The 24717-nt window shown below is 36.5% G+C and overlaps 3 protein-coding genes across 3 annotated transcripts; 2 read left to right on the forward strand and 1 right to left on the reverse strand.

The window, feature by feature from the left end:
- The first annotated feature begins 2493 nt into the window (after positions 1-2493).
- LOC107407571 (protein TOO MANY MOUTHS) lies at positions 2494-4492 on the forward strand. Its single transcript, XM_016014869.4, has one exon. It carries the CDS (start codon positions 2600-2602, stop codon positions 4067-4069), a length of 1470 nt encoding a protein of 489 aa, XP_015870355.2. The 5' UTR covers positions 2494-2599; the 3' UTR covers positions 4070-4492.
- A 3225-nt stretch (positions 4493-7717) lies between these two features.
- Positions 7718-10916, forward strand: LOC107407638 (PTI1-like tyrosine-protein kinase At3g15890). Its single transcript, XM_016014947.4, has 4 exons — positions 7718-8245; positions 8950-9097; positions 9639-9901; positions 9983-10916. Exons 1-4 carry the CDS (start codon positions 8202-8204, stop codon positions 10644-10646), a joined length of 1119 nt encoding a protein of 372 aa, XP_015870433.2. The 5' UTR covers positions 7718-8201; the 3' UTR covers positions 10647-10916.
- Positions 10917-11382: 466 nt separating this feature from the next.
- Positions 11383-22865, reverse strand: LOC107407646 (pre-mRNA-processing-splicing factor 8A). Its single transcript, XM_048477274.2, has 26 exons — positions 22396-22865; positions 22063-22186; positions 21878-21970; positions 21348-21738; positions 20119-20605; positions 19228-20018; positions 18986-19071; positions 18703-18885; positions 18255-18569; positions 17857-18161; positions 17326-17780; positions 17071-17197; positions 16607-16848; positions 16389-16512; positions 16117-16306; positions 15931-16038; positions 15430-15683; positions 14628-15244; positions 14440-14546; positions 14074-14328; positions 13494-13967; positions 12993-13154; positions 12675-12872; positions 12308-12586; positions 11930-12172; positions 11383-11801 (listed from the first exon to the last, which is right to left on the reverse strand). Exons 1-26 carry the CDS (start codon positions 22635-22637, stop codon positions 11610-11612), a joined length of 7044 nt encoding a protein of 2347 aa, XP_048333231.1. The 5' UTR covers positions 22638-22865; the 3' UTR covers positions 11383-11609.
- Positions 22866-24717: the final 1852 nt, after the last annotated feature.

Here is a 24717-nt window from a genome sequence, read left to right on the forward strand (position 1 = left end):
AATAAATAAATGTTATCAAGGTTAATATTGAACCTTTGTATCAATTAAAGAAAAAAAAAATACTACTTCTTTCTATATTCGAATTAAGCAGCTATATATATATATATATATATAGTTTTTCTAAAACTTATATAGTTTGATATGGTAAAAACTTTGTGTAAGACTAAAAGGAAAGGATTTTTATATGGATGTTATATAGGCTTCTATGTTCTGGCTTTTTATGTTGTTCCCTTTCTCAATTATAACAAAATAGATTAGGCTGCTAGGTACGTCTCGATGAGGGTGACTTTCAAATTCTGATCTTATCCTTCCCTTGATTCATCATCTTGCAGCAGAATTAATCTCCCATATGTTGAGACTTGTCTGCCTCGGGTTTTATTAAGGAAAGTCAAGGTTTATGTTCAAATTTGACTTTTGTATGTTTTGCTTGGGCCCCAAGAAAATAAACTAGCTCACTGTATAGCCTGATGGGATCTATCTAATGGTTGGTCTGGGATGTACCCTTCTCTTTATTTCCCAGAATTTTTGTTAAGGAGATGAACAGCGAGAGTGGTTAATTCCCCCTACCTGTTCTTGGTCTGTTTTGTGTATTTTGCCTCCTTTTTTGTTTATACAACACCCTAATTTCGTAGTTAAAAAAAAAAAATTAAATAAATAAATAATGTGTTGAGACTTGAATAGTGATGGTGCTCTTTTACAGCTTCTTCGACATGGTAGGCTCCTTCACTTTTGGAATTGATGAAGGAAACACTTCCAAGCTCAAACAAGATCAAAAGAACTTATGGCTTTCTATATGACACACCATTTAAAACTTTTTTTTTATTTTTGAAATAAAACATAAATAGAAAAAAATGGGGAACAAAAAAATAAAAAAAGCAACTTATATAATCTGTGTATTGTGGTTGATTCCACATTTTTAAGTTGATTTGAAAAAAAAAAAAAATCCTTATAGAAGCTGACATAGCATATTTCTTTTTATAAGTACACCTTTATAAGTTCTTTATAACATTAAAATTGTACAAATATATAGTTTAATTCTCATAATCGATGGAATCCAAAATATAGTGGGCGACCACCTTCCCATATGCTGTCCAGATGGATTCCATCCTTCAGTAAAATACTTTCTTAAATATATATATAATATATATGTTTGCACTCTTATCCATTTGCAAAAAGATGAGCACTGGACGGAGTACTATATATATATATATATATATATATATATATATAGCACATCAAAATGTTCAATCCCAACTGACTGCTGCACTTCTTGCATCCTTACAGGTAATTTCACCTTTTCAAATATGCTCGCATTTATAGGCATATATATATATATATATATATACATTCTGTGTATGGTGCGGACGGTCCTTATGCGGACCACAGTATTGGTGATGATTTTTCATAGTATTGGTGACGATTTTCTAATAAACCGTCGTTAATACTATAAAAAACCGTTATTAATACTGCGGTCCTCATACGGACCGTCCTCACCATAAAATTTCCATATATATATATATGTAATTAATTAAACACGCATAGTCATTCTTCCTTTGGGCTGCCTCTTTGTTTTCTTTCATCTTTTAGATGTAGTACATAATAATGCGTTAATTTTCTCTTATAGTTTCTATCAAATGGTCATCTGTGAACAATTTTTAATGAATCCACCGATTATTAATAGCAGTGACTTAATTTGGGGTCTGTTGCACCGGAAAAAAATAAATAAATAAATAAAAAGACTTAAATTTGGGGTCTGAAATTGGCCCTGAGGACTTGATAGTGTAATATGGTTGGTTGCTTGCACATTAAAATCCATCCAGAGTGTAATATTAAGAATCCCGCACGCTAGACACACTAATTATTCGAGAAAAGGCAGGCAATATCTGAGAAATAAATAAATTAGAATAAAAGGAAGTAGAATGAGAGGATTAATGTGTATCTTTGGTGCACTCTATCCTCTTTAGTTAATATAGTAATAACTTCTCCAAAGATAAAAGAAAAGTGATTAATGTTGCTACACAAGTCTAAATTACGACTTACCAGTGTTTATCTGTTGAAAATATGAAAATGGTACTACATAACTTTAACTGCGCGCTATCATGGAAACATTAATGGTTTGTCAATGGAAAATATGAAAATGGTCCTACACAACTTTTAACTGCTATCATGGAAACATTAATGGGTTTATAACTCATGACATGTCCAATGAAAATAAATAAACCCATCATAAAAATAATACATGAAGCACTAGGGTTTACATTATATATATATATATATATATATATATTTGTAACATAAAAAAAGCCTAATTGTGGTGTGGAACAGGTTACAGGGCCCAGGGGTCCCAAAGCCCCAAGCAGAGTGAAGATCCCGTGAGCACATTAATGTAATGCGCACACATTAAATTCAATTCCTTCCATTTCCCGTGAACCCATTATTAGTTTTATTCATTCCATCCACCAACTTCTGGTTTTTTTTTTTTTTTTTTTTTTTTTCTTGCTCATATTTATCCCTTTCTCCAAACTCTTATAAACGACATCTCAAATTCCCCAATTCTTGTCCCTCGCTTATATCTCTAACTAGCTCTCTCTCTCAAAATATGGCACACATTGTCTCATCACCATGCCTTGTCTTTTTTATTTGTTTCTTATTTCCATTTGCTAGGCCTTTCACCGTCATTATGTCGGATTCGGGTGTGCCATCCGCCCTGATTGACGGGCCACAAACCGGGTTCTCCATGAACAACAACGGGGCCCGAACCGACACCCGCGAGCAAGAAGCTGTTTACGACATCATGCGGGCCACAGGCAATGACTGGGCCACCGACATCCCCGACGTCTGCCGAGGCCGTTGGCACGGCATCGAATGCATGCCCGACCAGGACAATGTCTACCACGTCGTTTCGCTCTCCTTTGGTGCTCTTTCCGACGACACTGCCTTTCCCACTTGTGACCCGACCCGCTCCCATATTTCACCTTCCATTACCAAGCTTCCTCACATTCGGACTCTGTTTTTCTACCGTTGTTTCACTGATAACCCACAGCCTATCCCTTCCTTTTTGGGTCAGTTGGGTCCCACGCTGCAGACTCTGGTGCTTAGAGAAAATGGCCATGTGGGTCCCATTCCTGGTGAATTGGGCAATCTCACCCGTCTAAAAGTTATTGATCTCCACAGAAACAATCTCAACGGTTCGATTCCGCTTTCGTTGGGCCGGATCACCGGTCTAAAGTCGTTAGATTTCAGTGGGAATAGACTAACCGGTTCAATACCCAGTTTGAGCTTCCCTATTTTGAGTATTTTCGATTTGAGCCAAAACCTTTTGATGGGTTCGATCCCATCTTCGATTTCAACCTGCCGTTCTCTTGTCAAAATCGATTTTAGCCGAAATCGACTCACAGGTCAAATCCCCGAGTCCATCAACGGGTTGATGAACCTTATGCTTTTGGATTTAAGCTATAATCGGCTCTCGGGTCCCCTTCCCATGTCCCTTAGAAGCTTAACTTCTCTCCAAGCTCTGATTCTCAAAGGAAACCCAATGGGGTCCACAACAATTCCTGATGATATGTTTGATGGAATGAAGGGGTTGATGATCCTGATTTTTTCAAACATGAACCTCCATGGCGCTATACCAACATCACTAGGCCGATTGCCAAATCTTCGTGTTCTACATCTTGACGGGAACCATTTGAACGGATCGATTCCAATAAGCTTTCGAGACTTGAAAAATCTTAGTGAACTGAGATTGGACGATAATGGGTTATCCGGGCCTATCCCATTTGGGAAAGAAATGGTTTGGAGGATGAGAAGGAAGCTTAGGCTTTGTAGAAACTCAGGACTCTGTTACAATGCCAATAGTGGTCTGGAAGACAGTTTGGATCCAACGTTTAATTCAGGTATCGGTTTATGCGAATCGCCGAGACCCGGTTTGGCTAGTACAGTTCAGCATCTTTCTGCCGTCGAAAGAGAAATACCGAACACGGTTAAAGTATCATCAAGTTCAGTTCATAAATGCTCTGTTTTTGTTGGGTTGCTTGAGATATTGTTGTGTTTCATTGTAATTTTGCTGTGAGAGAAAATGTTTTGTCTACTGTACAGTGTTTGGGTTGTCTTTCAGGCTTAGCCCGCAGACATGTTACCAGCCCAAATTGGCTTTCTTTGGGCTTTTTTGTAATTATATAGCCCTGTTCCTATCATAGACTTCTCTCTTCTGGGCTTGTGTTTCAAGTTCCCTTCTTTATGTTACTCGTTCTTAGCCCCATTTTTGCTGTCACTGATTGATGAGTGTCTAAACCTTTGTAGAAAGCCCAATTGAGTGCCAAAAAAGGTTGGAAGCCACGGTCCAAGCCGCAAGCCTAATGCTATTTTATTCAATTTTCACTTTATGTTCATTTTGCATTCAATAAGATTATAGAAAGCATAAAGAAGTAAATAGATTTAAGTGTAAAAGTTAGGATATCCATTTGTATTGGAGAGTTAAACATTATGGAAATATAAATTTTATGGCCCTGAAATTGAGATGAAATGGGAAATAGAGCTTATAGTAAGATTAATCTTCTGTTGTATGCCTAAATATAAATATTCTTTCTATTTCTAGTTTATGCTGCAATAATCATCCAAATAAACCAGTTGATACCATTAACTGGAAAAGGGGAAAAATAAAAAAAGAAAAGGAAAAACCCATAAGGTGACAGTTCTAATTGTAAGAAGAGCAGTGGATGAAATGTGTGTGTATATATACACACACACACACACACACACACACATATACTCCTACCTTGAACTGTCATTCCATATAACTACAAAATTAGCATGCATTATGGGAAAGAATTATATAAAAAGCTCAGTTCACCTTTTTGTATTGTAGTACTAACAACAAGTATTCTGACATCAATCATTGGTAGGCCTACCGAACCTAAAATAAAAGGAAACCTCATGTGCATTGGCGAGACGTGAGCGAATGCTTATTTCAACTTGAGGTCCCGTATTTAAGTGTTCTCACCGTACACGTTTCATATGCACACCCATAAATATTTTTTTATATGTATATAAATATTTAAAATAAGAAAAAGTGATATTATAAGAAAAGTAATATTTGGTACACAGTGTTAGATCATAACGTAACTGTTCATTAATTTTCTTGTAACATATGTTTAATAAATATTTGGTACGCAGTGTCAACAGTGACTAATCACATTAAAAGGACATTTAATATAAAAAAATTATTTTAAAAAAATTCATAGGAGACTAGATTGACAATTAAGCACCGAAAGACAATTAAGCACTGAAAAATAAAAATAAAAAAAATGGTGTTTCTTACTGCCAAGTTTTGGAAACAATTGTTTTGTATAACATTTTTTTCTTTTTCAGAAGAATAAAGAAAGCAAAAAGAGAAAGGACATCTAAAAACAGTCTGTCTATGCTCTAAACTTGTTGTTTTCCAAAACGATTATTGAACTTCCAATTTCTTGCAACCATATCTAATTGTCCCCCACAGCTTAGTTGCAGTCACGTGCCTCAGTCTCTGCTTCTGGGTCTCCACCTCAGACAAAGTTTTATATATATATATATTTCAGCCATATTATCTCTTGGGCTATGTTAATCTTTGTAATTAATCATTTTTATTTTATTGATAGAATCTCGGGTTCTGTTATTCCAACCACTCTGACATGGTCCATTATTTGGTTTCTTTTTCATTACACGATTTTATATCTTATATATGCTAAGTTTGCCATAATTTAAATGGTTTAAATATTTCCATAACGTCTTTAATTTGTTATTTATTGAAGCTTTATGAATCTATAGAAAATCTCTTTATCTCTTTCATCTCTAACGAATTTTAGTAGTAAAATTTACAGATGAAATTTGTGCAAAGAAATAAGGTGAGAATTACAGGGGATAAGTCAGCATTTGATGTCGATCTTAAAAGCATAATATATAAATGGAAGGGACGTGGGACATTCTTGGTTTGTAATGTTTCAGTGTTTGTCATTGAATTGTAATCAATGAAAACCCCACTTATGTGGACTGTTTAACGCCCAACTTGGTACTGTTATTTGTAAATGCCATCAACCACAACTCGCATTTCTTTACTATTTTCTTCAATTCTATTAAATTCATTTAACAGCCCCACATTTAAAGTTAAATTATTGTGTCGTTCCGGAGCTTAATTCAAAAGAAGGTAAAACTGGATTGGTAATGCCATATACTAGACCATCTCAATTTCTCTTAAAACTATAGCTCTTTTTAAAAAGGAAAAAAAAAATAAAAATCTGTCACAATATTATATATATATATATATATATATATGGTATGGACGGTTCTCATGCAAACCACAGTATTGGTAATGGTTTTTCATAGTATTGGTGACGATTTTCTAAAAAACCATCGTTAATACTATGAAAAACCGTTACTAATACTGCGGTCCTCATACGTACCGTTCTCACCACAGAATTTATATATATATATATATGTATGGCCACCCTCGGAAAAAAAAAAAAAAAAAAGGTTTTCTCTCTCTCTCTCTTGTAAGAAACTAAATCAAACTATTTGTTAAACAACATTTCCAACCTTTTGATTTTAGTGGGGTTCATTCATTCCTTTTCCATATCCTTAATGTAGTAACCTTTTTATTCAAATTTTTCACTGGAGTAGTTACAATGAATAGAAATTTACATAAAAGCTGTCATGCACATCTGCCATCGTGTCATTAACACATTTAAATAAGTTGAATTAGAATGTAAGTTACTATTAAATTTTGGTTAAGTTATACTTTAGTAGAATTGCGTGCGTTTTACCAGTTTTAAATACCTTTTTTTTTTTTAAATAAACTTTAAAATTCTAAGAAACAAATTGATCAAAACTAGCTAATGCAATCCAACATGCTGAGTTGAATAAAAAAGAAACTTATGATAGAAAATTCATATATCTAATCGCCATTGTGAGAGAGAAAGAAACAATAAACTTAAATATTATTATTCAAATAAATTAAAATTTTATTGGATGTTAAATTGGGGGGTGTTTGGTTAAATGCCAACATATTCTGTTGACTCAAAATTTGAGATGGTTCTTAAAAATTCAAGCTAAGGACACCTATTTTAGAAAAAAAAAATTATATACGTAAATAAAGAAATGGAGGACATGTATACGGTATACAGTCAGAAATAATGCAAAATAATGCTTCTTCTGCAATGAACGTGAAGAGCTTGCCAAACATTTTAAGCTCACAGAAATGAAAATGAGTTATTGTGTTATGATTTGTTAAATAATATTTGGTGTGTCTGATAATCATATTTCAACCAGAAAGATACTAAAATAAGTCTAAATTATGGGTTACAAAGTTAATGTAAATCTCGTTTAAAAATGGAAGATAACAAAGTCTCCCTCAATAAAAGTCTATTATTAAAACCAAAAAAAAAAAAAAAAAAAAACAAAGGACAGAGCCAATTTGAACAAATTATCCATCTTCTTGCATCTTTTCATTAAATATTATTTAAAAAAAAAAAGGAATTTTTTTAAACAAATATTAGGTTCGCAAGATCTGATATAAAAAGCTTTATCATTATTATTATTATTATTATTATTATTATTATTATTAGTTTACCCACAAAATGAATTGTAAAATTGAAAAATTGAAAATAAAAAATGTTAAAACTGGATATGGTTAAAAATGAAAATAATTTTAGGGTCCCCATGTGTGAAGAGTTTGAAAATTGAAAACAGCTGGATCAAAAAACAAAGAAAGAGGGTGGCTTAAGGAAGAAGAGTGTGGACTTTGTCTGTAAACAACATTTTTTTTCTTCTTTCTGCAAAAATCTCATCTGATTGTCCCAAAGCGCAACATTCGCCAACAATAGCTTCTTTTACCCACCAACCGAAACCAAACCATTCCAAAGCAAAACAAACCAAAGCAAAGCAGAACAAACCAAAACCCATACCAAGAAATGTTCGGACCTTATTCTTTTAAACTGTTACGCTTGGCATCTTGTAATCATCATCATCATCATCATCATCATCATCATCATCCTGCTTCTCTTCACAACAACCTTTTCTCTCAACTTTTTGCTTCTACAAGTTAGAAAGTACAACAAGGAACAAGAAAGCTAGGAAAACAGAAGCAGGAGCTTATTTTATTTTATTTTTTTGGTGGGTTTTTTTTTCCAAATTGACCAAGGAAGTGGATTTGATTGGTGTGTGTTCTGGGTATGGCTCTCTGCTCAATGTTTTGTTGCGGGAAGGTTTCGGATCGGTATGTTTTGTCTCTTTTATAGCTAAAGTTAAGAATTTTAGCACTATATATTATTTAGTTTATAGTGGAAATCTAAATTTTTGGAAAATTTATTCTGGTATGTAATTTTATTGATGCGAAGGGGAATCGATTAGAGCTTTAAGTTTGAGGTTTTGCTAAGAAATTAGGGACAAGCGCATGGATATTGCTGTGCTGGAATTATTTCCCCTGCAAAAGTGGTTCTGTGGGGAAAAAAAATGCGCACTTTACTTGAGAGATGTTTTTGGCTTGATTTTTAACTGATTAAAGAGAAGTAAAAGGGTTTTGAAAAATCTGGGTTAGCTCAGATTTAAGAGAGAAACGCGTGGGTGTTGCTTGCTAGCAACGGGAACTTCTAGATGCTTTCTTTTGTTACTGAGTAATTCGTGGAAAAGTATACGAATAAATGAACAAAATGGAATGGAATCTTAATAATGGCGTGAAGCAATCACAAGTGGAAACATCCCAGTGAACTGAATATGTCTAGTTGTGAATGTGAAACCTTGTTACAACTTACAAAAACCTCATTTTGTCATATTTCAATAAACTAATCCAACTACATGAATAAAAGCTGCTTCTCCTTTCTAAATGCAGTTGTCTCAGCAACCAAGAAAGAGTCGTAGTTTTAGGCTTTTGGCATATAGAACTGAAGTTTGCCTTTTTATGAATTCAAATTTGTTACACAGGAAGGAACGAGGGAAGAAGCAGCCAACCTGGAGGATCTTTTCTTTGAAGGAATTACATGCAGCTACAAACAATTTTAACTATGATAACAAACTGGGAGAAGGAGGATTTGGCAGTGTTTACTGGGGTCAGCTTTGGGATGGATCGCAGGTAAGGAATATATTTTTATTTTCCTATCTTTATTAGCAATCCTAATTCTGCTGATAATTAAAAAATGTTAGCAGCATATGGTTATTGAATAGTAATAAATACCCCTTTTTGTGTAAGAATAAGAGTTGGTGTAGATGTTGGTTTTGCTTGAAAAGTCATGAAGACTTGTTGGTTTGCAGTTTAAAAGTACAAGCTCTTATTCAACTGATTGTTTTTTCATGTTCGTTGTTTATTTTTTAGCCGTACTTATAGCATTTTAGTGACTTGTTGGTTTCAGTTTATTTGTATTGAGGATTGCATAGAACTGGTCTATTCAGTTAGATATTTGTCCTTATTGTTTCAGCAATAGTTTCAGGACCTTAATAGTGCTCTCAAGATTTTTTCACCCTCTCTGTAACTGTTTTGAGGCTAGAAGACTAGCCTCTATAATCTGCTTTCTTTCATGGACGTGAAACTATTTTTTCTGTTTGTCTGCCCCTTTCTGGCCCAACTTGTTCCTTTTATAAAATGGATAAAATTATGAGAAAATATTGGCACGCAGATTGCAGTCAAAAGGCTAAAGGTCTGGAGTGACAAAGCAGAGATGGAATTTGCTGTTGAGGTTGAGATACTGGCACGTGTTCGGCACAAGAATTTGCTGAGCTTACGTGGATATTGTGCTGAAGGGCAAGAGCGTTTAATCGTATATGACTACATGCCAAATTTGAGCTTGCTTTCTCATCTTCATGGGCAACATGCATCTGAATGCCTTCTTGATTGGAACCGGAGAATGAATATTGCAACTGGGTCTGCTGAAGGAATTGCGTAAGTACTGAACCCAAGATTGTCTTCTCAACCATTTAAACACTGCTTCTCATGTTAACATCTTAATTTAAATTGAACCAGCTACCTTCACCACCATGCTACTCCCCACATAATACACAGAGACATCAAAGCTAGCAATGTGTTGTTAAACTCTGATTTTGTGGCCCAAGCTGCTGATTTTGGATTTGCAAAACTAATTCCTGATGGTGCAACACATGTGACCACAAGAGTTAAGGGTACCCTTGGCTATCTTGCACCTGAATATGCTATGTTAGGAAAAGCATCGGAAAGTTGTGATGTCTTCAGCTTTGGCATTCTTCTGCTAGAGCTTGCGAGTGGCAGGAAACCTATTGAGAAACTGAATGCAACAATGAAACGGACAATAACTGATTGGGCACTGCCACTTGCTTGTGAGAAGAAATTTGATGAGTTAGCAGATCCCAAGTTAAATGGGAAGTATGCAGAAAATGAGCTGAAAAGAATAATCTATGTTGCACTACTATGTGCACACAATCAGCCTGAAAAGAGACCTACCATGCTTGAGGTGGTAGAGCTACTGAAGGGAGAATCAAAAGACAAGTTGTCTCAACTAGAAAATGATGAATTATTTAAGTCTCCCCTAGCTGCGGATTATAATGATGGGCAATCAGCTGCAGAAGACAGTTCAGATTTCATCTCAGAGGAGAAGGATTTAAAACAGGAGTTGAAAGAGGAGACTCTGCCTGAAATTGCACACAATGGCTGACTGATCAAATGGGAGAAAAAATTGATGTCCAAAAAAATAAAAAACAGAAAAAAGGGAGAAAAATTTAGGTTTAGGATTTGAATATTTCATATTTTGGGTTTTTACACAGGCAAGGTGGCTCTGGCTGTCAATTTACAAGAATAGCCAGGGGTGATAGTTGCCCATTGGATTCGAAAACATTAGTGTTTTAGACGTGTGTTTGTATTTTGCTCTACATCCTTTTCGTTTTGCTGTTTGTTCCATTATGTGAATGAAATGTACTGTTTTTCAGTGTTTGTGACCTCCCCCTTTCATAAAACTTCATCAAACTAGTAGCCGGAAGCGGCCACATACGCAGGAAATGATTGTGCCTTGTTTATGAATCTTTGTTCATCTCTTTTGTATATCTGATGACGTGCTTCTTTATATGCTGTTTTCCAAGTATAAATGACAACGCTTTGCTCCTAGTCCTCGTCTAATATTTTGTATTGAACACGGGGATAAATGGACAACATGATCATATACCCTCACGGATGACTTTTGCCCTTCCATTAGAATGGTAAGGTCTCATTCTATGAGGTGATCGAAGCTGTTTTGATGCCAAATGTACTGGCACCCACTATTCCAGCTTGAATCTTCTACTCGAAGCATGGTCCATCAGAAAATTGAAGGATCTAGAGAACGCAAACCACATCTACTGAAGATCTAGAACAGCCCAAAATAGCTAACACTTTCACTCACAGTTAGATCGCCACCGTCGAAAATTGTATTCAAGTGGATTCATAAACTTAAAAATAATATATTTACAAATCTCAAAATACAGATCAGTTGCATGCGCTTTACAAGTGTGCAATCACGTTAATAACTACAACCATTACTACAGAAACAGCAAGAGTTATTGCTTTTGACATTTGGCATTACAAAATTTATCGAGTGTCTCGCATGTTTAAGATCAACTACCACACCCATAACGATGATTCTAGACTACGAGAATGTGTCCTCACGGTCACCCTCAGCTACATCCCCCTCTTCCAAGTTGCTGAACTCTAGGTAATGTGTTGGCCTATGGTCTTCATGGTAGTACTCTCGGGGCGTCCCAAGCTTGACCCCATACCTCATGCTAGGGGTATGTTTTACCCCCATGAAATTGTAGTTCCATGGACCATTATCGGGTATCTAAACCAAAAGCAACAAAGAAACCACGTTAGAACTTGGAAAAATAGCTGCTCAGAGTACAAAACCATTCAACATGGTACATGTTTTCAAAATGAAGATAAATTTACCAAGAAACAAGGTGGTCTTACCATATAGAAACCAAGAAAGCGGTCACTGAGAAGCATCTGGACCTTCTCATAGTGAGTAGGAAGATATCCATGAGGATTACTTCCAGTGTCCTTGTTGATCCGCCCCCACTCATAACCTGATTGAGTGAGCTTGTAGGCAGTTAACGAGCAAGAACCTGGTGTGAAACTGCAAGTCAAAATAATGGACTTCTCTCCATCCCATTGCTTGTTGTTTTCTAGGATTTTGGCATGAGAAGTGAGATCCTGCAAGTCAACACACCCCCAAAAAAAAAAAAAATTGTTACTTTCTTCTCAGTTAGACCTAAAAAAATATATGCGAAACACCGCACTGAGATTCAACTGAAAATCAAAGCTTAAAACACTGATACGGTAAAAAACCTGAGGCGATAGCTGAGGAAGCTCATTTGGCTGTGTGTGCATCCATCCCAAAGGCTCCAAATCATTGAGGAAATCATGCTCTGGCAAGGCTGATGGTAGATGAACTTGCTGATGTGTTCCCCATTGTGGTGGCATAGCAATGCATCTAATTTCCTTAACCTGAGGATTGTCGGGTGGGCTTACACCATACAGGTATCCTGCAATTTGGGTCCGCAAATCTGCTATGCAAATGAACTTTTTCAAAATGTTCTTCGGCATGATATAAGTATATCCTGTTTCCTGTAATTTCGTAGGTTCTTTATATCAGCAAATGAAGAGACAGAAAAACAATTTATATTTCAATAATGCAATGCATATAGACCAATACCTTTATATCCTCCGAATTCACATAAATATGATTGACACGAAGATAAAGATTTGTGGCTGATATTGCTCTCACACGCCAATCAGTTTTAGAACCAAATGCAGCTTGCTCATACGGACTTGTAGTAGTGACAATAAGTTCATCACCATGCACATTAGTTGTCCTTGTTGTTACTGCTGTCAGCTGACTTGCTTCTTTCGCCTGAAGATGAATCCAACATCAATCTTATGCAAGTTGACAACCAGACAGAAACTTATACCACTCGAAGTTGGTAAAAGCAGCATACCAACTTCATATCAACAACTAAAAAAGAACCATTACCTGTTTCTCAATCTCTGCTATCTGTTGCCTCTGTTGAGAAGGTGGGGTAATTTCAGCTCCAAGTATAATATCACGAATCTCAGACTGAGTCAAGGCTGATGTATTCACATTGTTCTTCTTGGCATAGTCCGACAATATGAGATCCCTTAAAGCAACCTCAACCTGCACCATGAAATATGTTAAAAGAGTACCTTACACATTACAGTGCAGACAAGCAGAAAACAGAGATAATTCGCAGTGCAAGTAAGGTGTTTAAATCATAAATAGTTATATTGAATAAGTAAAAACAACTGAAACTTGACTTCCCCAAAAAAAAAAAAAAGAAGGCGCATTTCAGAAATAAATCATGAACTTTTATTATGGTATATTTCCTAACATTGCCAGCTCATTAGAACCAATATCACCTGATAATAAATCCAGAGAAATTAATGGGCAAATGGTTATTCATCAAATTATTAAATGTCCTTGCATACAAAAAATAAATTAGAAACAGTAAGGCACCTTCATCCATTGATCATCAGTCAGAGAAGGCCAAATGTGGTGTGGCTCGGTAACAATTGATTTGTCAGGCTTCAGCAACATCTTAGCCTTCTCATTGTTCACATGAAGTGCTCGCAAGATCAGAATGAGTCTAGAGAATGCAGTATATGATGAAATACTCTTCAACCAGTCATCATAAATGTTGAAAAGAACCATCTGTGGCTCTGTCGCCTTTAGAATAAGATCACCAAATTTCTCAATTTTCAAGCAAGCCTGAAATGGAAGTTGCAGCTCACTTCCTTTTATAACTATATTCGGGAAATCCAGTAAGTGAACCTCCAAAGGATCAAGCATTCCTTTGCGAGTCACAATGATTTGCTTTGGCTGCTCTTCAACCGGCAAAGACCTCACAAGAGCAGCAACTTCTTCAGCTGTTTTCCACTTTGCCAGCTGACCAAGACGTTTTTGTCCTGCCCACACACTTGTGTGTATGACCTGCAGGAAGTCATGTTGTGAGAGAGCTAAAAATATCTATAAGAATAATATCATATCACCAGTAAAATAATTTTTCTAAAACAATAAAAGCCACACAAAAACAGACCTTCAGGAACAGCTGCCCAGTCCTTGGATTAAAAATAAAGATGGCACCGTTTATTGGTTTTGTAGTTAGATTTCCTTCAAATGTCTTGTGAATTGTAACACGATACACATTAGTGTCATCCACAAACCATATTATTTGGTTGCTAAAGATCTCTCCATAGTTTTGTGACGACAAATACGGTTCGGTAGGCTCAGAAGAGTACAACTGCAAACCTTTCCTTATTCGCTCCCTCAACACATATAAAGCAGGATTTGACTGCAGATGCACAGGGAAGGGGGTTTAGTTCAATGTGTCTCACAACAACCAATTTAATATTTTAACAAATATACATATTTGAATGAAACATAAAATTGCAAACGCACATACCTTCATAATCTTGTTCATTGCCTGCTGGAGCAATGGTTTTGATCCCGGAAACCAGTTACCAAATGCAGAATGCAAATTATATGCCAGATCAAGCCCAATCATCACTCCTGCAAAGAAACAATGACAATTATGAGCTCCATAGTAAATATACAAATATCCATTAACAAGAGGACAAAGCAAAATCATACCTGTAGGTGAAGGATATATAGACATGTTGTCTGTTGTATAATCCATGAATTTGGCCCGGGTGTAACGCTCAATATCATGAGAATCATAATCTCCCCAACGGAGCTGTACATCTATCCAGTACTTATTACTGGCTTTTTGATCAAACACATCTTTTGGCTCAGCAACAAGGCTAGGTTTTGACATTGGCCATCTATGAGCAGCAAAAAGAAGAATGTCTGCACAAGAACTGTTCATTTTATAACTCTTCCGCGGATGAATAGTTTCCTTCTGCACCGTTTCAATTTCCAAAGCATCCAACTCCTGATCCAAAACCTGGCAAAGATCCATTACAACACTCTCATGAATCTTTTGCCACAAGTGAGCTCGGAAAATCTGAATCAATGATATCTTCAAAGTCGGGATCTTCCCATGCATGAAAATTCCAGTAAGATCCAACTGCACTTGGAAACCAACATAAACGTTTGCCCGATTTATTGTAGGTGACCACCAGAGAGTAAACCTACGATTGGGAATTTGGTTGAGACCAGATCTCTGTGCGTTTGTCAACTTCTTATACTTCATTGATTCCTCAAAACCAGATGCTTTTTCCCAAAAGAGACCCTCCCAGGTTGGAAAGCTGGAATTACAAAACAGAGGGAAATCAGCATTAGCATAAATTACAAATAATATTTTTGAGGCACATACATGCTTTAATGGAACCCATAAAACAAGGGCAACAAAAAAGAATTTTGAAATATAAAAAAAAAAAAAAAAAAAAAAAAGAAGAAAAAGCGTAAGCACTATCTTTACAAACAAACTTACTATGTCCCCTTGAATAATGTATGTTCTAGGATTCCCTCAACACCACCAAGAGCTTGAATTACATCAGTTCGGTAATTATTCAGGTTCCACAGTTTACCATCATGCCTCTGGTGTGTCCACCAGAAAGGATTTTGTTTCAAGACTTGGTACTGCTTAAAATCTGTGCGAACTCTCCATCCTTTATCATATGCCAGAGTATGCCTGTCCTTCTGAAACAAAGTATTAATACGCGGTATTCCCCTATCCCATGAGTCCTGTTGATAAAAATCAAGAAAATCATTAGCACAGATAGTATTCAAAAGTTCAAAATATAACTTCTTCCATAAAGTCAGATACCAATTTAACGAATGTTCTGACTGCGATTTACAGCAGTCTAGAAGAATAAAAAGCAGAAAAAATAATAGCTTGAGACAACCAACCGAGTCTCCCATCACTCAAAAAAATAAAAATAAAATAAGGAAAACAGAAACAATAATAAAGACCATAACGCAAAGTACGCACTTCCAAATCTTCAAGGGTTAAACGCCTATTTTGTGCTTGAGCTTCCTGCCTCTTTAATGCATACTCTGCCCAGACACGCTGTGAATCTATGAATTCACTTTCCCAAGGCTGTCAAGAAAACAAGTACATAAGAACACCAAAGGAATACACAGGAAGCAAATACAGGAGAACAGGATTAAAACTTACTTGAATATACCGATAAAGATTTGGAATGAGTTGGTCCTCCTCATGACTCATTCCACTCCTAAAGTGGGTCACCCCAACATCAGTCTGCTGACTGTATCTAAGGTCAGATTGTGGAATCAATATGTGACCCATAGATAACATACCAAGCCCTCCAATTTCTTTTGGTGTGTAAAAAATGACAGGAGGAAACCTGAACATGGAAAGGAATTCAGCTCAACAGTAAACCCTTGGAACATAACCAAATATAGTACCTTGGAAGAGCAAATATTTACCTGCTGGGCATCTTTGAGTTCAACCCAATCTTGATACGAGTCTGAATTTTATTTTCACATTTGACCAGCAAATCCAGCAGCTCTTGGGTATGAACAGTAGCTTCACGGAAATAAGTCATGAGACCTGTAACAATAAAAATGCACAATTTCAGTAAGGGCCAAATTGTCATGCAATTTAAATGCAAAATACAGAAAAACAAAATTGAACAAAAGAATACCAATGAGTGCTGTATTCCATTTGTTGACAATTTTAGTGAATGTTGTAGACCCCGAGGACATAAGAATCTGCCTCACACGATTCTCAAACACCTTCATGTGTTCATCATCAACACGTAAGAAAGCAATAGCAGTGCGTTCTTTTGTCTGTTCATTTTGCAAGTTCCAAACTCCATCTCTTACATTGCTAAATGCTTCTTGAGTCATTCTTATTTTTGGAAGTATGCGAACTTCAAATCCACACCTATAGGTCAAAGAGGAAAAGAATTATACAATAAAATAGGTACACTGAAAACCAAACCTATCCGTCTTGACTTTTAAAAATGAATGTCACAAATGAAACCAAAATTCTACAACATAACAAAACAAAAACCCAAAAAAAAATTCAACTGTCCAAGCCATAAAATCCAACTCAAAAAACAACGATACTAAAAATTTAAACTGAAAACGACAACGAAATACGCACATGCTAAAGAGTAGGTTTGGATTGTCCTTGCTGTAAACAGAAACAAAGCTGTTCTCCCACTCCAATGTTGTAATGCTTCGAGGAAGACGGTTCTTCATATCCCAGAAAACACTCCTCCCAAGATTAACTGAGCAGAGGTTAATGATTATTAAATGCAGAAATGGATGTGAAAACATGTAAATACTATTCAATAACATGGAAGTACGCAATTTTAAATCCCTAATAATACGTACAAGAAAAATAAAATGCACTCACCATCATGCTTCATGAGCCTCATTCTAGCATCTCTTGGCCAACACTTCTTATTGTTATATCCAACCATATTTTCATTGTTTGGATCTGGATGCTCAGTAAGATATCGCTGGATAAGGTCTCGAGCCTCTTCATGAGTAAATCGAAACAGGATGTGAACCCTGTCTATGTATCGAGAGTAAAGCCGGATAGGATGCCTTGTCTCGACCTTTGTATCCCAATAAGTGATAAACTCATTTGGCATCTGTGGTGGACCAGCAATCTCACTGGCACGAGTCAATCCAAGAAGCAATAAATCCAGCACAAGCCCATAGTACTGTACAACGAATGATGCAAATTGGAGACCACGTATAAGGCCATAGGAATTTGTATGACTCATATCCTTGTAAGACAACACCACATTGTTTTTTGCGGTGACATAATCAGCAATATTGTGGTCAAGAACCAACCGGAGAAGTCTGCAATAAAGAAAATATTAATACAAAACTCATGAAGACACCAGAATGGAGGCAAAGAATCAAGGTAACAAATTACCTGTTTAACATCGTGAGGTCAATCTTCTCAAAGAACTTCTCAAACTTCGTTTGAAGCATCACCACGCACTGCCCATCACTTGTGTCCCAGATACCTTGTAAATTATTGATTCCCTGACACCATTTATACACCAAGAGTGGAGGCGGTTCTGAATCAGCAGGCTTGATCCAGTTCGGGAAGAGATGGCGCTTGTCACCTTCATACCATAAGTACTGGTCAAGATATGCATCTGTAATCTTCTCGAGCGGCTCAATCTCATAAACTGGAATGAGATAGCTATACAAATCCATAAATTCTATGCCAACCTGCCAAGAAAATTCACTCCTCAGTCTAAATATGGTGCATAGCAAGGACTTGAAAGTCAAATCAAATCATTCACTCTAATTTACAGAACTCACTTCTTTAAAGGCACGTTGAGTGAGCAAGTGACGCTTAATTCGCGACAATGCTTCATGTGGGTTATCATAAGCTTGTTCGATGAGTCCCAGTTCTTCTCTTTGAAGTTGATTTAATCTGACAGCCACACTATAAGATTCCTTCAACCTTTCCAAAGCAAGGATAAGAAGTTTTGTGTCATGCTTGTATGACAATGGAGGGAATGGAATGGGAGTGAACTTTCTCGACTCCAACCAATGCACAGTGGTAGTGTAAATGGCAACTGCTTCTTCCGGTGTGACATATGGACCATCTTTCAGATAGTTGTGTTGTCGTTCCTACAGTTGGTTGATATTTAGAGAGAGAAAGAGAGAAGCAAACCAACATTAGTAGGTATATAACTATATAATAACTAACAAAGAAAGATCGAGGAAGTTGTTGAACTCGAATCAATAAAGTAAGGAAAAACACCTGTTCAGCCTTTAGCCACAGCCGGGTCAATCGTCCAAGATTCTTCCGACAAACTGTTTTATCAACTGTTGCACCTCTTCTTATACGTTCACGATTATAATGAGCAACATTTGTCCACCAATCCGCCTTTGATTTGACATACCGGAGAATCATATTCTCAATCGGAACGGGCAAACCAGGAACCTAGAGGTTTTGACAATGGCAATGAAGTTAGATTTATTAAAAAATAAAAAAGTATATAGGTAGTAAAAACTCGAAAGGACATTAACCTAATTGCTGTTACCTTCCAAGGTATATTAGCTTTCCAGCATCGCCATGCCTCACTGAGATGCTGCAATATGGTTCTGGCTTTATTTTGCTTAATACCCTCTGCATATTAGCAATACACCGTTAACACACAGAAACACATAAACTGGACCAACCAAAAAAATTAGACATTCACAAAATAACAAGGGAGGGGGGGGGGGGGGGGGGGTGTGTGTGTGTGTGTGTGGAAGAACTCCGAGTTCACTAATAGAAAATCACCTGGCATTGCATCCAGAACATCATGCATGACAGCTGCTCGGAGCTCCAAGTCAAAATGGCTTTCAACACGCTGCTTAGTTACAGTCTTTGCCACCCCTTTTGAATGACGGCCTTCAAATTGCCGTGCAAGCAGATTTCCCAGCCACCTTTCAAGAAGAGGCACTATACCACGAAGGAAAAATAGCCACACCCTCCACATTGGTGCCCAAAACCCACATCCAGGTCCTTTCCCTACTGGCCCAGTATTGAACCGGTAGTATATTAAGTGCTTCAAATCCTTGCACATTCTAATCTGCCGCATAAGCCTGTACTTGTATCGATACATCCCAGTCAGCTGACCAACATGAGAAAAAGTATATTGTAACCCGTCAGCCAACTGGAATGCATCCACATTGCCCAAGCGGAACTGGATATTGGCATCAACCACCAATTTTGTGAGCCTTAAAATTTCTCGACAGAGATGAAAAGCATTTCCAAACCGAGATTTCTTACGTTCTTTGGTTGTAAGGGTTTTGACAGGCTTCAGATTGAAATTATAATCAAGGTGAAGGTAATTCAAATTTTTCCTATGAATCAAGAGATTCAGCATGTTATATCCTTGTTTACAAACTTGAAGACCTGCTTCAGCCCAATCAAGTTCTGTCGTTTGGAAAAACTTTGTAGCTTGGAGAGACCGGAACAGATGCTTCTTCTTTTGTGCCTTTGGCGGTCTATGATGCAACTCATTCAACACAAAACATTTCAATAACTTCTGATAACTGACCCGAACTTTAACTGGGTATGAGGGAGGACTGCAGAAATAAAGAGAATAGCCAAAAGAGAATCAAAAGCTATTAAATCATAGAAATATCATTTTGAACAGCATAAAAAAAGATAAAACAGAAATCTTACCAATGCTCCTTATACCACTCTGATACAAGGGGGATATCTTCTGCCCGACGCATCCGACCTGATCTCATGTTAAAAGGACGCGGGGCGAATAATAACGAAATTCCAGCTGCCGTAGTGTCGGTATAAAGTTGAGTATCTTTCAGCAATGGTTCCACTCCTTCTGGTAAGGCAAAATCATCATCCTCGTCGTCATCGTACACTTTCTTTTCATGCCGGTCCTTGTTAGTGCTGGGTATTGGGTGTATCAATGGATCATAATAAAATGCAGGTAAATCAGGATCCTCAGTTTTTATGTACATGACCATGGGGGTGTGATAAACACCAAGCTTTACCTTCCTAGGCCTATTGTTATACAGATGAGGGAATGCAATTCTATATTCCGTCCTGAGAGGTGACCGGATAATGAGTTTGTTAATGTCATTGAACTCATTCCAGTCCTCATCCCCTTTCTCCATGTCACGATACAAAGGCTCAAATTTAGGACCACCTGCAAAACATCCACTTACTGTTATTTACTTATATAAACTTAGAATGTAATTGAAAGCAATGGCAACCAAATTTTAACAATAAACAACAAATATCTAGAACAATGAAGTATAGACTAACTTCAAAGATTAATCCACCCGTCAAAAGGGGATACAACAGCAACAAATAACGCAAAATTTTATCCATCCATGGAGGATTTTAGCTACTGCTCACATCAAACATGGCTAGCAAAAAGTCACTATCCCAGGCCAGTCACACACCAAAACATTTCAATTCGAGATTTTTCTTTTAACCATGGAAAAAGGGTCAAATTCCAATGCATAAGCTGAAAGCTGAATTAACTTTTTAATCAAAATAAGTAAGTAGAAGGAACATCATTCCAATGGAACCCCTTTACATACAATCGCAACTGCAGTTCAAAACATGTTACAAAACAGAAGACCTTGACGATTATCTAGGGATTAAAACCTCGAAAATCTTAAGCTGCACCTCACAAGCATCTGATGAATCAGAGATACTCACAGCATGTATAAAATCCATCTTCAATTAAAAACCACTCATTTTACATAAGAGACAACAATTAACAGAAGGAATCCAACACTAATAATGACAAGAAGTCACACAACTAGAATGTCCAAATAAACATTAATTTTCGCACTCAACAATAATGACTAGTCTAGAAACTAACTAAAGAAAAGGAGAAAATAAAAAATAAACAGGAAGACTCAAAATCATTAACATACCAGGTATGCACATATTCAGTGCCTTTGCTGTGAAGAAAGACTCCATATCGAACAAGTAGAAATAATTGCGGTCAATCAAATCAGAAAGAAGCTGTCCAGCAAGACGATGAAGTGTTGCCATGATCGGGAGAGAGAGATGCCATTTCCGATAACTAGGACCATTTATAAGCTTTGTTTTAACAAGAGGCTTATGGTCATAAAACCAAGTACATACAGCAGAATCTTCCTCCTCATCCAGCTCCAACTGAATTGGCTCTAGAGGATCAACATCTAATAGATTGTCAGCATAATCAAGAGGAGGCTCTTCATCATCAAATGGTGGAAATCGCATTCTCTTGAAATGTCTACGATCCCTCTTCTCCCTTCTCATCATAATCCACATCGTACCCCACTGCACAAAATTAAATAAGAAATGCATTGTTTATGATCAAAAGAAGCTGGAGAAATAATCCCAGGCCACTATATTAATTGATTTAATCGAGAATAAAAATAAAGAGAGAGATGCACGGGAAGGGAAGAAAAAACCATACCTGCGCCAAATATATAGGTTCTACAACCCATGGAATTTCATTTACAAAAGTAATTGCCCCAGTTATGTGGTAGAGAACCTTCACATCACGAACCTATAACAACGATAAGTGAGCTCATGCTAAAGGAGTAATATATTTACGCATCTACATGAAGATTTATGAGTACACAAAGTAAGAGTTCTTACCTGCTCCCAGGGCATAGGCATATTCTCGAGGAGCTTGTAAACTGCATGGGGAATAAATTTAAGCGCTCCAAGATAGACTCGTTTATCGTGGCGATATTTCTTCGAGGACATGTCTCCATGATCTCTGCAACAACAACAATTGAGGAAGAGATTATAAGCAGAAAACTCTCAAGACATCAAGGAAAGCAAGACCTATAACTCCATCGAAATCATATTTTCAACCTTTTTTTTTTTTCATTTTAGTTTCAGCCATAAGACTCAATCGACCCCAAAACATGAACATAAAGAACACAAAATGCATATGAAAATTCATAAAACGAACAACGAAGTCACCTAATAATCTTCCTGACGTGCTCGGGAGGCATATCCTCCTTCTGCGTCTCGACGAAACCGAACTTCCTTTTATCACTGTAGCGCTTTGAATTAAGCTGCTGCCACTTTCTGGCCTTCTCTTCAAGCTTGGCCTCAGCCTCAGCCGGAGATGGCAACACTGTATAAGACGGTTGAGCCGCCGGAGGCGGCGGAATCGACGAGCCGCCAGTTCCAGGCGGAGCAATCTGGCCGTTGTTCCACATATCTATGATACCGAAAATAACCTAACCTAAATCCTCAAAACCCACTGCTTGTTAGATCTATTAAACTATAGAAGTCTGACAGTCTCCGTATATAAATGCAAAAGAGTGCCAACTTTGTCTTGGTGACGAAAAGCTTTGAAATGCTTCAATGGCGGTTTCTAGGGTTTTGGGGTTCGTCTCTCTCAGTCCCCGAGCGACAGAGGGAGTGACATTGGAACGAAAACAAGGGGGCGCTGGAAACCTTTTTGTAATTCTTAGTGATATGGCGGTGACATGTGACGGTGATGTTGAAGACGGGCTTGGGCTTTTTTTGTTGTGGGCATTTGAACGGCCCAATGATATTATGTTAAAATGACGTCCATATTGAAATTTGGAAAACAATACGCTTGAATGCCTTTGAAAAAGGAGTGTATAGTGTTATTTTTATTTTATTTTTTTGAGGAAAAAAAAAACATTATTTTTTAGTTCATTACTTAATTTTGCTTAATACTTGTCCAAAAAGTTTAAATTAAAGTTTACTAATTCAATTTACAAAAAAAAATATATATATGAAAAAGCATATTATTTAAAAAATAAAACATCATCGTTAAATAGTTTAATAGTTCACATTTATCAAATAAAATTACATATATTCCTTTTAACTAGCTAAATGAGGATGGTTGATTAAAGTTCAATGACTTCTATTTTCCCCCCCATAAAGTTAAAACCATTTCAATAAACAAAATTGCGGATGCAGGCATGACATATACACAATAGTTTCGCTTGCACCATATATAACCAATAATTTTTTATTTATTTATTATTTTAATAGCCAAAAACTTGAGCAAGCAAATTGAGAACTATTGATTTCTATATGATATATCATATATAATTGTGTTGCTGAATTAATACTCTTATTATAACTTTATGATCATGTCGTGTTTGTACATGCATATATATTCTTATGGCCATTATTGCTGTTGTTGTTGCAGGGAAACGAATGATATGGGAATGGTCTACATAGAGAGAGGCAGGCATCCATCTAAAGATGTCCCAAGTTGCCAATTAATTTGCTTTCCGAATTCTCAAAATTGCAATCATGAGTTTTATAGTTCCCACTCCACCACTACCAGCACTATCATATGTTTTGATTCTCTTCAGAAGATAATTCAAACTCAGATGATGGAGGAGAAAAATAAGAGAATATAAATGACCTGATACGTGGGCCCAATTTCAATGTCCCTTTGTCCATATAATATCTACTTTTAGCCTGTAAATTCACTTACAACCGGGATCTCATTATATGGACAGAGCTACCATACATTGTTGCAGAGGCTTTTTAAAGGGGTTGGAACCCAAAGTCTCGATCGGTCTCTGCTTAAACCCTTTCAATCATATTTCTCTGCAAATAAAAATGGTTGGGTGTTTTGAGAAATCGTGTGAAGTTGATTCGGGAGGAAGTAAAGTGATGTTGGTAAGGTTCAATCTGAGTATGGATTTTTATATTTGTATATATACATGGCTTTGCATAGAAATCGTTCTTAGATTGAGCCGCGCCAATATCACTTCCTGTATGTACAACATCAATCTTCTGGTTTTGATATCAATTCAACTGAGAATCTATAAAAGTATGATTCTCTCTGGCTCGTCAATGATTCTTCTATTGCTTGGGCGTAAATAGTATTGAAAATGGCATTGATCCTCTCTCTCTCTCTCTCTCTCTATATATATATATATATATATGTTTCTCTTTCAACAACTATTCTCTCTTTTTTTCTCCGATGAATACTGAAAACTGTCACACTTATCCTTTTATGAAAAAGGTGAAAGTTTGGAACTTTTTCAGCAGGGAGAGTATACGCTTGCAGAGAATTGCAGTGCATGCATATATATAACGTGTGTGCATGTCTATAGAGCGCAAAAGCAGAGGAGAAGAGGTTTTTTTTTTTTTTTTTTTTATTTTATTTTAATTAATTAATTTATAAATAAATAAATAAATAAAGTGGATGAAATTTAACGTTTGATTGCATTAGTATCGATCATCACCCATATAAAATCAATAAGAATTTTCCTTAGATATAGCAAAGGGGTTCGATAAGAG

Source organism: Ziziphus jujuba, chromosome 1 (genome assembly GCF_031755915.1).
Source record: "Ziziphus jujuba cultivar Dongzao chromosome 1, ASM3175591v1".
Lineage (NCBI taxonomy): Eukaryota > Viridiplantae > Streptophyta > Magnoliopsida > Rosales > Rhamnaceae > Ziziphus > Ziziphus jujuba.

Coding starts and splice junctions, on each gene's coding strand:
- LOC107407646 (XM_048477274.2), bottom strand. CDS start 22,637: ATGTGGAACAACGGCCAGATTGCTCCGCCTGGAACTGGCGGCTCGTCG. Junction 19,072..19,227: donor TGTTCTGGATGCAATGCCAG/GTGATTTTCTAT, acceptor GCTAATATGCAG/AGGGTATTAAGCAAAATAAA. Junction 16,307..16,388: donor AACTCAAAGATGCCCAGCAG/GTAAATATTTGC, acceptor TTCCATGTTCAG/GTTTCCTCCTGTCATTTTTT.
- LOC107407638 (XM_016014947.4), top strand. CDS start 8,202: ATGGCTCTCTGCTCAATGTTTTGTTGCGGGAAGGTTTCGGATCG. Junction 8,246..8,949: donor TGCGGGAAGGTTTCGGATCG/GTATGTTTTGTC, acceptor TTTGTTACACAG/GAAGGAACGAGGGAAGAAGC. Junction 9,098..9,638: donor AGCTTTGGGATGGATCGCAG/GTAAGGAATATA, acceptor ATTGGCACGCAG/ATTGCAGTCAAAAGGCTAAA.
- LOC107407571 (XM_016014869.4), top strand. CDS start 2,600: ATGGCACACATTGTCTCATCACCATGCCTTGTCTTTTTTATTTGTTTC.